The 11,976-nt window shown below is 49.1% G+C and overlaps 1 protein-coding gene across 2 annotated transcripts in view; it reads right to left on the reverse strand.

The window, feature by feature from the left end:
• Window positions 1-1,309: 1,309 nt before the first annotated feature.
• Window positions 1,310-11,976, reverse strand: part of RPA2 (replication protein A2) — a 160,705-nt gene continuing 150,038 nt past the window's right edge. Inside the window, exons 2-10 of one of the 2 annotated variants that reach the window (XM_083456008.1) lie at window positions 11,697-11,794; window positions 9,531-9,622; window positions 8,582-8,683; window positions 8,144-8,257; window positions 7,478-7,552; window positions 3,707-3,820; window positions 3,304-3,417; window positions 2,059-2,153; window positions 1,310-1,958 (exon numbers count right to left, since the gene is read on the reverse strand). In XM_083456008.1, the coding sequence (XP_083312134.1) occupies window positions 1,874-1,958; window positions 2,059-2,153; window positions 3,304-3,417; window positions 3,707-3,820; window positions 7,478-7,552; window positions 8,144-8,257; window positions 8,582-8,683; window positions 9,531-9,622; window positions 11,697-11,715 (810 nt within the window). In that variant the 5' untranslated portion in view covers window positions 11,716-11,794 and the 3' untranslated portion in view covers window positions 1,310-1,873. Of the gene's footprint in view, window positions 1,959-2,058; window positions 2,154-3,303; window positions 3,418-3,706; window positions 3,821-7,477; window positions 7,553-8,143; window positions 8,258-8,581; window positions 8,684-9,530; window positions 9,623-11,696; window positions 11,948-11,976 lie in introns of those variants that run through there. The other variant, XM_083456007.1, reaches the window with a different exon arrangement.

An 11,976-nucleotide genomic window follows, 5' to 3' on the forward strand; every position in this document is an offset into this window, starting at 1 on the left:
ATCCTTTTATATATTTGAACATGGCTATCATATCACCCCTTAACCTCCTCTTCTCCAGGATAAATATGCCCAGCTCCCTTAGCCATTCCTCATAAGGCATTGTTTCCAGGCCTTTGACCATTTTGGTTGCCCTCCTCTGGACACGTTCCAGTTTGTCAGTGTCCTTCTTGAACTGTGGTGCCCTGTGGTGGGTTAAGAATGGACTTGCGAAAGAACATTTGTGAAATTACACCAGAAACAAATTTGTCCATCCCTAGGCCAGTATAACAAGCTGCTCTTTCTTTTCCCATTATTTTTGCCCAGCAGCAGCAGCCTTCCTTTTGAGCCCAGGGCCAGGAGAGACTGTGTGCGACTGTAATTAGAACTTCTGAGCCCCAAACTGGCAGACCATAACAACTTTCTCCATTCTGAAGAAAGCACAATGTATGAAATGTGGTCTTTAGAGCCTCACGTGTCCTTATGCTTCACCTAAAGGAAGTCTGGTTCCAAAATAACTCACCAGCACTGCAAGGAATCATCATTACCAAAGACCACCCAGAGTGAAGAAATTGCAATCTCCTTGTTTCAGGAGACTTAGCTTTGGCAACAAAGAGGGTTTTTAAGAGTACTGCTACCTGTCCCCACCTTACAGTAAAATGAGGACCTATAAGGTTACCAGATGTCCCCATTTCCCGGGGACAGTCCCCAGATTTACAAATCAGTCCCCATATAAAATCCATTAAAGTTGGAAAGTGTCCCCAGATTCATAGAAAAAAATGTAACCTTAGGCAAGAAGCAACCATGCCAAATACAATGCAGTACATAGAAACTATAAGGGCTCCCTCCTATCTGGGCTGCCAGACTCCCTTGGAGATGACATATTTCTGGGGCCTAAGAGCTACCATTAAAAAAAAGTGCTGAAGCATAAAATGATATGGCTCTGCAATTCAAATGCAGCTGTTTTTTACCAGTGTACTCGGACCAGTTACACAAATATGTTGTGTTTCAACGTAAGACTTTTGCCTATTTAAAAACTGCACAGTTGCATTTGCATTGTGTATTGACAACGGTCTATTTTAGCATAACTAAATGCAAGTGTTGGTTAAATTTTGAGGCTTGACTGACTTTCTTTTTTAATGCCACTGAACTACTTTTTATGCCACACTAAAAAAAGGCCTAGCTTTTAGGTCTTATCAGTACTGCAGTAAAATATATATGCCGTGCTAGATTGCAGAGTCCCCCAGACCGAAAAGTTCCCCACCCCTGTGTTAGCTATATACAGTAATTGCATGATCAAATATTCTCAACAAAAGAAAGAGATAGACTGGTGCAAAATAAAAATAGCTTTATTGAGATAGGAAATGTTTCTTGAAAAAAGGCTACTTGGCATTCAAAGTGCAGTGGGGAACAGACGTGTTCAGAATTAAAAAAAATATAACAACTCTAAGCATTTTTCTTCTAGCCATAGAGAAATCTGACATGCCATTTCCAAACCATGGCAACCAGTCGAGGGTCACAGCTGGGTGGAATGATCACTTCCAAAACTGCCCAAACTATAATATGAGCAAAGACTTGTAAGTTTGTATGTTCTTCCCATCAAGCCCATTTTTCTCTTCTGAAATACATCCACTTGCTTGTGTATCCTTAATACTATTATAAATTTGTGCACTACTTATGTCTATCTAGAATAGTATGTTCACCATAAACAGATAAAGATACTACCTTCTATAGATGTACAGCTTGTTGTCACTTTGCATTATAATCTGATGGTTGATCTGGGCAGAAAGCACTCATTCCATAACAGTCAAATTTAAAGGACACTTCAGCTCAGTTCAGATATGATGATCTTGGTCTAACAGTTTACTAGACCAAGGCATTATATCTAAACAAAGCATTAATCAGCATCTGTAGATTTAAAGTGTTCATCATCAATAGTGGAATAGATATGTCCCTCGCTGCTAAGAAATTCAACAGCTTTCCTGAAAAGGAGAACAAGAAATAAAAGCTCCAATTGGAAAATTGAGATAAACACTGGGTAAGTTCTCCTTTCAAAAGCCTATGCTACCCATATATACGTACTTCAATGTTGGCAGGTTAATACTACGCAACTGGGACTGCAGATCCTGAAGACTTATCCCCTCAGCAGATGTGGAGCTTTTAATCAAATTCAGAATCTTGAACAGAAAAAAATAAAACAGTGTTACCCAAACACAAATAGCAGCGCAGTATAGACTTCCAAGACTAATATTCCATCTGCTTTAAGAAACACGTTCAATGCACATCACAATTATAAGATAGAATGTTATTCCACCTGTTGTCAGGATGAACATAACTGGGGAAATTCTAAACAGAGGTGTAGCAAAAGCAAATCAACGTTCAGCAGTGGAATAATATACTAACTTTAACTGATAATGAAGAGGTGAAACTACTACTGACAAAGACTACATGCACATTTTTAGAGAGCAATTCAAGACCTTCCTGTTCAGATCCAAACAGGATTTTATTCTGATATTAATCTTTTTGTACTATGATGGTTTGGTACTTCTTACTATTACTGTGTGTTTGTCACTGTTACATCAAATTACAACATTTTAGCTGATCATATTCATTTTTTATTTAGCTGCCTTGATTATTAACAAAAAGACAAAATAGAAACAATAAAAACTAAGTGTTGGAAATAATGTATTTTTAAAAATAATTTTGCAAAAGCGATTGGGGCATTTTGACAGAATTGATAATTCATATGCAGCTTTCTGTACTTGATCTCAGGGGAAGAACACAGCAAGATGTGTATTTACTCTACCCTAAGCAATGTTTACATGAAAAAGAAGAAGCAAGGCCCTAGCTTATGTGAATCTCCTCTGTTGCAATTCAGTTCATTCTTAGGGTTTTAGTTTTGCCAATCAGAGAAGTTCCCCACTTTCTAAACAGCCAACTGTCACTCCTAGAAGGCTGCTTTAGTGTTTTATGTTGCTTGATATCTAATGTTTGTCTTACTCATGAGTAGACCCACTGAAAGGCCTATTCTTAGCATGACTAGCATTGGTTATCACCCACTGCATTTATGACCAGACTGTATGGCAAATTCCCGAAGTACAATAAATTGTGTGCATGAAAGAAACTCAGAAGAGGCAGTCAGACTGCTGCCTCTGTAGATATGGGGGCTGAAAGGAATGGGTTCAAAGCTAGGAGTTTGTATTCTCATTAGAAAAGACATCAAAAGTGACCCAGATCCCAAGGCCTCGGACAAAGCAGTCACTGGAAGACCAAGATACAAGAAATCTGACACGCTGCCCAGAATTGTCCTGTCATCCTTATGCATACCTGAGTCTGGTGTGCTGTGAGCCCACTCACTGGCAAGGCACCATTTCCTCCATAGCTTGACGTGTTGCCCATCCCCATCAAACCAACTGGTTGCGGCATCTTCATTGACATGGGCTAAGATACATGGAAAAGGAACAACCACCAACTTTGGTTATTATATAATGCTACAGGTGTGAAATTAGAAGTTTTAGAACTGGGAAAACCATGTGACAGGCAACTACAAGATTCTAAAGGATAGTGTTGCTGGGAGGTTGTCTGTGCCACTGAAAAAGACCCAAGGCCCCTCTGACTGTGCTAGTGCAAACCTCCTGCTTGCTAACACTTTCTGCGCTGCTCAGTCAAATGTTTCAAAGTTGTCTGCCCTCCATGGAAAGGTCAGTGTGTGCCTTGTTTCTACATGTACCATATTGCCTTTTCTGAGGATCATATGGGCATTTACGACTTCAAGCAGGTGCGTGGTAAATTCATTCATATCTTCAAGCGGCAGGATCTTGAATGCAACCAGGCTCTTCTTGTTCTGTGATAAAGGAAACAAATGACATCTCATTGAACAGTTATTGCCCAGGTATTACTATTTATTTATTCATACATACATACATACACACATACATACATACATACATACATACCCTGCCTTTTTCCTGACAGGCAACTTACTGATAAAATGTTAGCTTCTAAATTTTTTACATTAGTGATAGGGGGAAACAAACTTAAAAAAAATAAATGTAAATGTGCTCCCTGCTAATTTTAGTGGCATCTTAAAACAATGGCTGAGTGCATTTTCCTAATTATGTTCATGATCTTAAGAAACTTTCACTCTCCCTTTTAAAGCCAAAGCTCAACTTTTCAGCGTTTGGCTGACTAGCCCCACATCTTAAAGAGTTTTCTGCATCCAAGAATACATTGGTAAATGAACCACTCCTAATCAACATTTTCAAAGAATTATAATGAATTTGGTACACCAGAAGTTGACAAATCATATTCTCTCTCTAGAGGGAATATTGTTTTCACATATGCCAAATCCACTTGTTCGGACACTATGTTTTATATAGCAGTGAATAAAATGGGGAGGGGTATATTAGGCTTGGAAGCATGTCTTCCATCGCAACGAAGCTAGAGTGTATCTACTAATAAACTAAATACAATACAATTCCCAACCAAGGAGGAACACATTTCAAATTAAGTATCAAGGACTGATTTCACAGGAGCACAGATCCTTCCTACTTGAGTAATTAACAGTCACACAAAAAATGAACAGGACTCTGTATAGCAAGGATTACCGTATTTTTCGTCCCATAGGACGCTCCGTCCCATAGGACGCACCTAGTTTTTTGGGGGGGAAATAAAGGAAAAAATTTTTTCCTTTATTTCCCCCCCAAAAGCAGGTCCGGGAAACAGCGGGGTGGCGGCGCTGGGCCTCCCTGCGGTCCCCCGAGCTTGTGGGGCTGGCCAATGTCTGCCCGGCGTGAGGGGCGCCCTGAAGCAGAGCGCCCCTCGCGCCAGGCAGCAGGCTGCTATCGGCAGCGTGGGGAGCGCTGCAGGGAACTCCTGGAGGGCTCCCCACGCTGCGGGTGTCTGCCTGGCGTGAGGGGCGCCCTGAAGCAGAGCGCCCCTCGCGCCAGGCAGCAGGCTGCTATCGGCAGCGTGGGGAGCGCTGCAGGGAACTCCTGGAGGGCTCCCCACGCTGCGGGTGTCTGCCTGGCGTGAGGGGCGCCCTGAAGCAGAGCGCCCCTCGCGCCAGGCAGCAGGCTGCTATCCGCAGCGTGGGGAGCGCTGCAGGGAACTCCTGGAGGGCTCCCCACGCTGCGGGTGTCTGCCTGGCGTGAGGGGCGCCCTGAAGCAGAGCGCCCCTCGCGCCAGGCAGCAGGCTGCTATCCGCAGCGTGGGGAGCGCTGCAGGGAACTCCTGGAGGGCTCCCCACGCTGCGGGTGTCTGCCTGGCGTGAGGGGCGCCCTGAAGCAGAGCGCCCCTCGCGCCAGGCAGCAGGCTGCTATCGGCAGCGTGGGGAGCGCTGCAGGGAACTCCTGGAGGGCTCCCCACGCTGCGGGTGTCTGCCTGGCGTGAGGGGCGCCCTGAAGCAGAGCGCCCCTCGCGCCAGGCAGCAGGCTGCTATCGGCAGCGTGGGGAGCGCTGCAGGGAACTCCTGGAGGGCTCCCCACGCTGCGGGTGTCTGCCTGGCGTGAGGGGCGCCCTGAAGCAGAGCGCCCCTCGCGCCAGGCAGCAGGCTGCTATCGGCAGCGTGGGGAGCGCTGCAGGGAACTCCTGGAGGGCTCCCCACGCTGCGGGTGTCTGCCTGGCGTGAGGGGCGCCCTGAAGCAGAGCGCCCCTCGCGCCAGGCAGCAGGCTGCTATCGGCAGCGTGGGGAGCGCTGCAGGGAACTCCTGGAGGGCTCCCCACGCTGCGGGTGTCTGCCTGGCGTGAGGGGCGCCCTGAAGCAGAGCGCCCCTCGCGCCAGGCAGCAGGCTGCTATCGGCAGCGTGGGGAGCGCTGCAGGGAACTCCTGGAGGGCTCCCCACGCTGCGGGTGTCTGCCTGGCGTGAGGGGCGCCCTGAAGCAGAGCGCCCCTCGCGCCAGGCAGCAGGCTGCTATCGGCAGCGTGGGGAGCGCTGCAGGGAACTCCTGGAGGGCTCCCCACGCTGCGGGTGTCTGCCTGGCGTGAGGGGCGCCCTGAAGCAGAGCGCCCCTCGCGCCAGGCAGCAGGCTGCTATCGGCAGCGTGGGGAGCGCTGCAGGGAACTCCTGGAGGGCTCCCCACGCTGCGGGTGTCTGCCTGGCGTGAGGGGCGCCCTGAAGCAGAGCGCCCCTCGCGCCAGGCAGCAGGCTGCTATCGGCAGCGTGGGGAGCGCTGCAGGGAACTCCTGGAGGGCTCCCCACGCTGCGGGTGTCTGCCTGGCGTGAGGGGCGCCCTGAAGCAGAGCGCCCCTCGCGCCAGGCAGCAGGCTGCTATCGGCAGCGTGGGGAGCGCTGCAGGGAACTCCTGGAGGGCTCCCCACGCTGCGGGTGTCTGCCTGGCGTGAGGGGCGCCCTGAAGCAGAGCGCCCCTCGCGCCAGGCAGCAGGCTGCTATCCGCAGCGTGGGGAGCGCTCCAGGGAACTCCTGGAGGGCTCCCCACGCTGCGGGTGTCTGCCTGGCGTGAGGGGCGCCCTGAAGCAGAGCGCCCCTCGCGCCAGGCAGCAGGCTGCTATCGGCAGCGTGGGGAGCGCTCCAGGGAACTCCTGGAGGGCTCCCCACGCTGCGGGTGTCTGCCTGGCGTGAGGGGCGCCCTGAAGCAGAGCGCCCCTCGCGCCAGTCAGCAGGCTGCTATCGGCAGCGTGGGGAGCGCTGCAGGGAACTCCTGGAGGGCTCCCTACGCTGCGGGTGTCTGCCTGGCGTGAGGGGCGCCCTGAAGCAGAGCGCCCCTCGCGCCAGGCAGCAGGCTGCTATCGGCAGCGTGGGGAGCGCTGCAGGGAACTCCTGGAGGGCTCCCCACGCTGCGGGTGTCTGCCTGGCGTGAGGGGCGCCCTGAAGCAGAGCGCCCCTCGCGCCAGGCAGCAGGCTGCTATCGGCAGCGTGGGGAGCGCTGCAGGGAACTCCTGGAGGGCTCCCCACGCTGCGGGTGTCTGCCTGGCGTGAGGGGCGCCCTGAAGCAGAGCGCCCCTCGCGCCAGGCAGCAGGCTGCTATCGGCAGCGTGGGGAGCGCTGCAGGGAACTCCTGGAGGGCTCCCCACGCTGCGGGTGTCTGCCCGGCGCGAGGGGCGCTCTGCTTCAGGGCGCCCCACCTGCCGGGCGGCAGGCTGCTATCCGCAGCGTGGGGAGCCCTGCGGGGACCTCCCGCAGGGCTGCCTAGGGTGCGGATGTGTTCCCGAAGCGCCGGGCGCTCTGCTTTCAGGGCGCCCGACGCCCCGGGAAGCAGGCTGCTATCCGCAGCCTAGACATCCCTGCGGGAGCTCCCGCAGGGCTGCCTAGGCTGCTGATGTCTTCCTGAAGCCTGGAGAGCGAGAGGGGTCGGTGCGCACTGACCCCTCTCGCTCTCCACGCTTCAGCGAAAGCCTGCATTCGCCCCATAGGACGCACCCAGATTTCCCCTTCATTTTTGGAGGGGAAAAAGTGCGTCCTATAGGGCGAAAAATACGGTAGTTCTTTTGGTGTGTGGGAGGGAAGAGTAATATTAGTAATGGATAATCTTGTCTTCTTACCTGGAAAGATCGCAGGTGGCCTAGAACTTTCACATATGTTCCAGGAGGCACCACAACATTTTCACTACCTGCTTCCTGTATAATAGAATTGAGAATAGGATTGTGGTTTCTTGGCCTTTACCAGCAATTTGGTAATCAAATTTGAGAAAGTGTTTTAACTTGTAACAAACATCATATATAATCCATACAACAATATGGGTAAAGCCATTCAAAACACAATTTCTCACTTTTCCATAATTATGGTACAGTTAGAGATGTCAATAGTTTGCATAGTCCAATCAGAAGGGCTCCTCTTGTTTTTATGACTGCTTATAACTTTTCCCTACAAGTTTTTCTGCTGCAATGGGTACAAGCAAGAATACATCATTGCCTGATCACAAGCCTGTGGAATAATCATGGGCAGGGACTGGACAGACACTAGGCCAAATTTAAAAATTCTGCACCAAATGAAGTTAAATTCTATGCAACTTGCATTAAGAATTCAATCAAGCAAATTTGAACTATTTACCTATTTTAAATTATGTAGTCTACTTCTGCTGCACAGGAAAAGGAGGGAAAGGTAAGATGCCAGGCAAGTCTCCTACCACCAAGTCTCCCCAGTTCTAGTCGGGAACTATAACTATAACATTATGCTGGCTCTCTTAGTTTAGACAAATTGATATTTACATCTGCATCGACCCACTGCCTGACATCCATCGGGGCTGCGGTCATGTCATCCACTTTGTAGAGAATGTTTGTTGGTGCTTTTTCTGCTTGCCTGATTATGCCAACAACAATGACCTGCACAGAGAAACAGATGGCATTTCTTACTGACACAACCTCTAGCTTCAAGTTGTACCACAAGCTTAGAAACTATCTCAAGAGCATTTAGTTAAATAATGTAACGTTCTATATATTATTAACTACTGCCCACAAATCTATCCACCCCAAATGAATCATAGTTTGCCACAACCAGCAGAGATGTCTCATGATTGAGAAGAATGCTCGATTTAAGGAAGCAGGTAGGGAAATTCTGAGGAGTACTTTAGTAAAACAATCCAGGTGGCACATGACAGATTTCCTTAATCCCAGAACAATATACAGCAGTATGGCTGGCCAGCTTACCTGTGAAAGCTCAACATCTCGGACCCTGAAAGCATCATCTACCTGTTCAGCAGAAAGTAACTGGGACACTGTACATGGAACAATGTTTTGTGATCTTGACCTCTGCAAAGACAATATTTTAAAATTTTCATCTTCAGGAACTTGCTCTTTGAAAAGAAAAATATATATTGCAGAGTTCAATTAACAAGTTTTGTTGCAGCTTGAAAAAATAAATAAACACAGAACAGCAAGAATGCTTAGAGGAAAAAATGAGAAACTTTTATAAAAATAAGCAAGAGTAGTAAAAGTGTTCTAATTAATTATCTTTGTACTGCTATGGATCACTGCAAATAATTAAAATGAATGCATAACAAACTACAAAGCCTGTAAAAAATTCCTAAAATATGATCCACAGATAAACTGCCACCAATAGAAATCACAGTTTATCTATTTCCACATAAATTAAGACTGCCATTATCAAGTTTAAATGTTAAAATTTCAATTTCTAGCTTTGAGAGAATGGGATTTTTGTGGTGCTATTATAACTGTTATACACCAAGAAGCCAACTATTAAAAGCTGCACATAAAATAAACATGCTAATGAGTCATGAGGACCAGTGCAGCACAACTGGCCCACACAATACATTTTGCTGCCCGAGGAAAAGAACAAGATAGTGCCCTAGCCCATTCCAAATATAGACACCAATCAGACTAGCAATTGACTCTTCAACAGTGGTGATGGAACAATGTCTGCACCACTGCACCCAAGGGCAATAGGTTAGCCTAGGAGCAGCTAATTCAGCTCTGTCCTCAGATGAGGGGAACAGTTGTGATCCAAACATTATTTCTGTAACAAAGTGCATTTCATTCTATGAAACCAATACAGCAACTCTTTCAGAAGGGAAGCAAATAATAATAATAAAATTTCAAAAGTGTAACAGTCCTCACTTGTTACAGGCAAGTTACGTACCGATTTTCTTTCGCCTTGGGTTGCTGAAGGTGATGCAAACCCTCCAGGTGATTGTGTATATCCACTACCACCATAACTATTGTCATAGCCACCTGGGAATGAGATCAGAATAAAAATAAGTGGCAAAGCTATTTTCACAGTTAGGTCCCTGAACTTAAAAAGAGCAAAAGTCATCCAAGTTAATGGAGCAAAATCTATGGAAGAAGTTATAGAACACTTTAGGGAGAGTTGATAGACACAAGGATCCTAGAAGCCATTAGTTGCAGCTGCCAGGAAACCCCAAAGAAGCCCACCACACTGTCCTGGTTCACTGATAATAATAAGCCATGGTCAGAAATAAGTCACAGCTTACTCACAAAACTTGGCTGTACATTACATGTGAACCAGCACCCAGTTTTCTTTCCACAAACCATAAGTGGAAGCTAAGGTTTGTTCTTGGCTTATTACTCATAAACAAAGCAGCACTGGTTCATATGCAAAGTTAAGCTAAGCTGCATGGCCAGAAGCAGGTGACAAAACACCTGAGCAGAAGGGAACGAGTTGAAGGCACGACCCACCAGTCATTTTAACCCACACCTGTCTTTGAGGATCACCCGCAACATTCTCTTCCACACCCAGATATTTTACACACAGAGCTGCCCTCTTCCCACTTTGATACACCTTTTACCTCCACCTCGCCAGGGACCCAAGGCTCATCTAGTCCAAGCCTCCGCAATGCTGGAATCTTAGCTAAAGCATCCATGACAGATGGCCACCCAACCTCTGCTTAAAAACCTCCAAGGAAGGAGAGTCCATGCAATTTCATTCAAGTGATGATGAGAATCCTACTGTGACATGGGGGTGGTGATTGGGTGGTTTATTATCTTCCCCACCTCCCCCAACTTTGCCTGGCAAAGCCAAGCCATCAGGTGCAGGAACTGCAAAGTGCCTCAGAAGTGTATGGAAGCAGGCAACAGAGGAAGAGTCCTCATCCAGAGTCATGGCATTAAGCCACCTAACTCAGTACAGTCCACACTGACTGGTAGCAGCAGCTCTCCCGGGTTTCAAGGCAGAGGACCTCTCCCAGCCCTACCTTGGAAGCTGAATGTGGGACCTTCTGCACAGCAAAGCCTTCCCCCAAAGCCATCTCCCTTCCTTGCAGGCGTAGCCACCCAGCTGCCGCCACCAGAAACGAAAAGGCCCCTTTGGCCCTACCATACCAGCACTAAGCAAGCTGCAGCAGCAGTGTCAGTGGCCAGCTTCTCCAACAGTACAGCCCCCACCACTGCTCTCTGTAATGCAGGACAGGCATTGGTGCTTTCTCTGGGCGAGAACCTAGCAACCCCGCCTAGTGGTTAGGGCAGCCCTGCATAGCCAAATGAACTCAAAATGGAACGAAAGCTGCTTCTGGTTGCTTTATGCAGCCCCTCGGCAACTCGGTCGAGCCGTGTTGAATCTTTTACCCCAATGCACGTGCTCCTGGGCGAATATCTGTGTAGCTTTCCACTCCACCTTTCCACTCTTCCTATCTTGTTAAATGACTTCCCCAATAAAAGAGTCTGAGTTCCTCCAGCAACCTTGTGACTCAATATCACTAGTTATCTGTGTTGCTCAACGATAAACAGCTTTTTCCTTATAGGATTAATAACGCAATTAATATTAATAATGCAATGAATGCAATGCAAAAGAAAACGGAGGTTGGTTGGTTGTATAAAGGAGGCACGAAGCTGCTGCACAAAGGGTTGTTTTTTGCTTGTGGGGGGAGGGAAGAGGCTTCCTAAAATGTGGGGACGCTGCCTAGTTTACCCATGGTAGCCAGCCGTGGCTCAGGGGTGCCGCCCCCAAACTGCCCCCCCCTCTATGGACGTAGCCAAGGGGGGGGAGACAGGCCCTAAATATTTTTTTAAAAAAAATAACTCAATGAGGTTCTGCCTCCTCCCCCCACGTAAATCCTGCCTGCTCCCGTGCCCCCCCCTCCCTCGCCGGGGTTTTGCAGGCCTGAGGCGAGGCACGTCGAGGAGACTTTGATTGACTCCCAAACTCTGGGCTTGGAGAAGCGGGGCCCGAGGGAGGAGGGGGAGCCCGAAACCCCCACCCCGGGGAAGGGCCTCCGTGACGTTCCCTGGCCAGCCGCCTTCGCGGAACGGCGGGTCCCCACAAGCACGGGCACCGCGCGCAGCCGCTCACCGGCACCGCCGAGCCACATGCCGCGAGGAGGAGGAGGAGCAGCGCGCGCCGAGAGAGGGACGGTTGCGAGAAAGCGGCGCCACGAGCTCTTCTTCTTCCTCAGCAGGCTCTTCCCCTCTCGCGCCGCCCCATCCCGAGCGCGCCAAACGAGCGCTCAGGATAGGCCAGCCCACTCGAGCGGACCAATCGAGAAAAGGCAAAGGGGAGGTACTCGCGGGAGGGGCGGGTCCTGTTGACGCGCCGCGCGCGAAGCCCCGGGAGTATAGAGGAAAGGGTCTTG

The sequence above is a fragment of the Podarcis tiliguerta genome, assembly GCF_965153285.1.
Source record: "Podarcis tiliguerta genome assembly, chromosome: 8".
NCBI classification, from domain to species: Eukaryota; Metazoa; Chordata; class Lepidosauria; order Squamata; family Lacertidae; genus Podarcis; species Podarcis tiliguerta.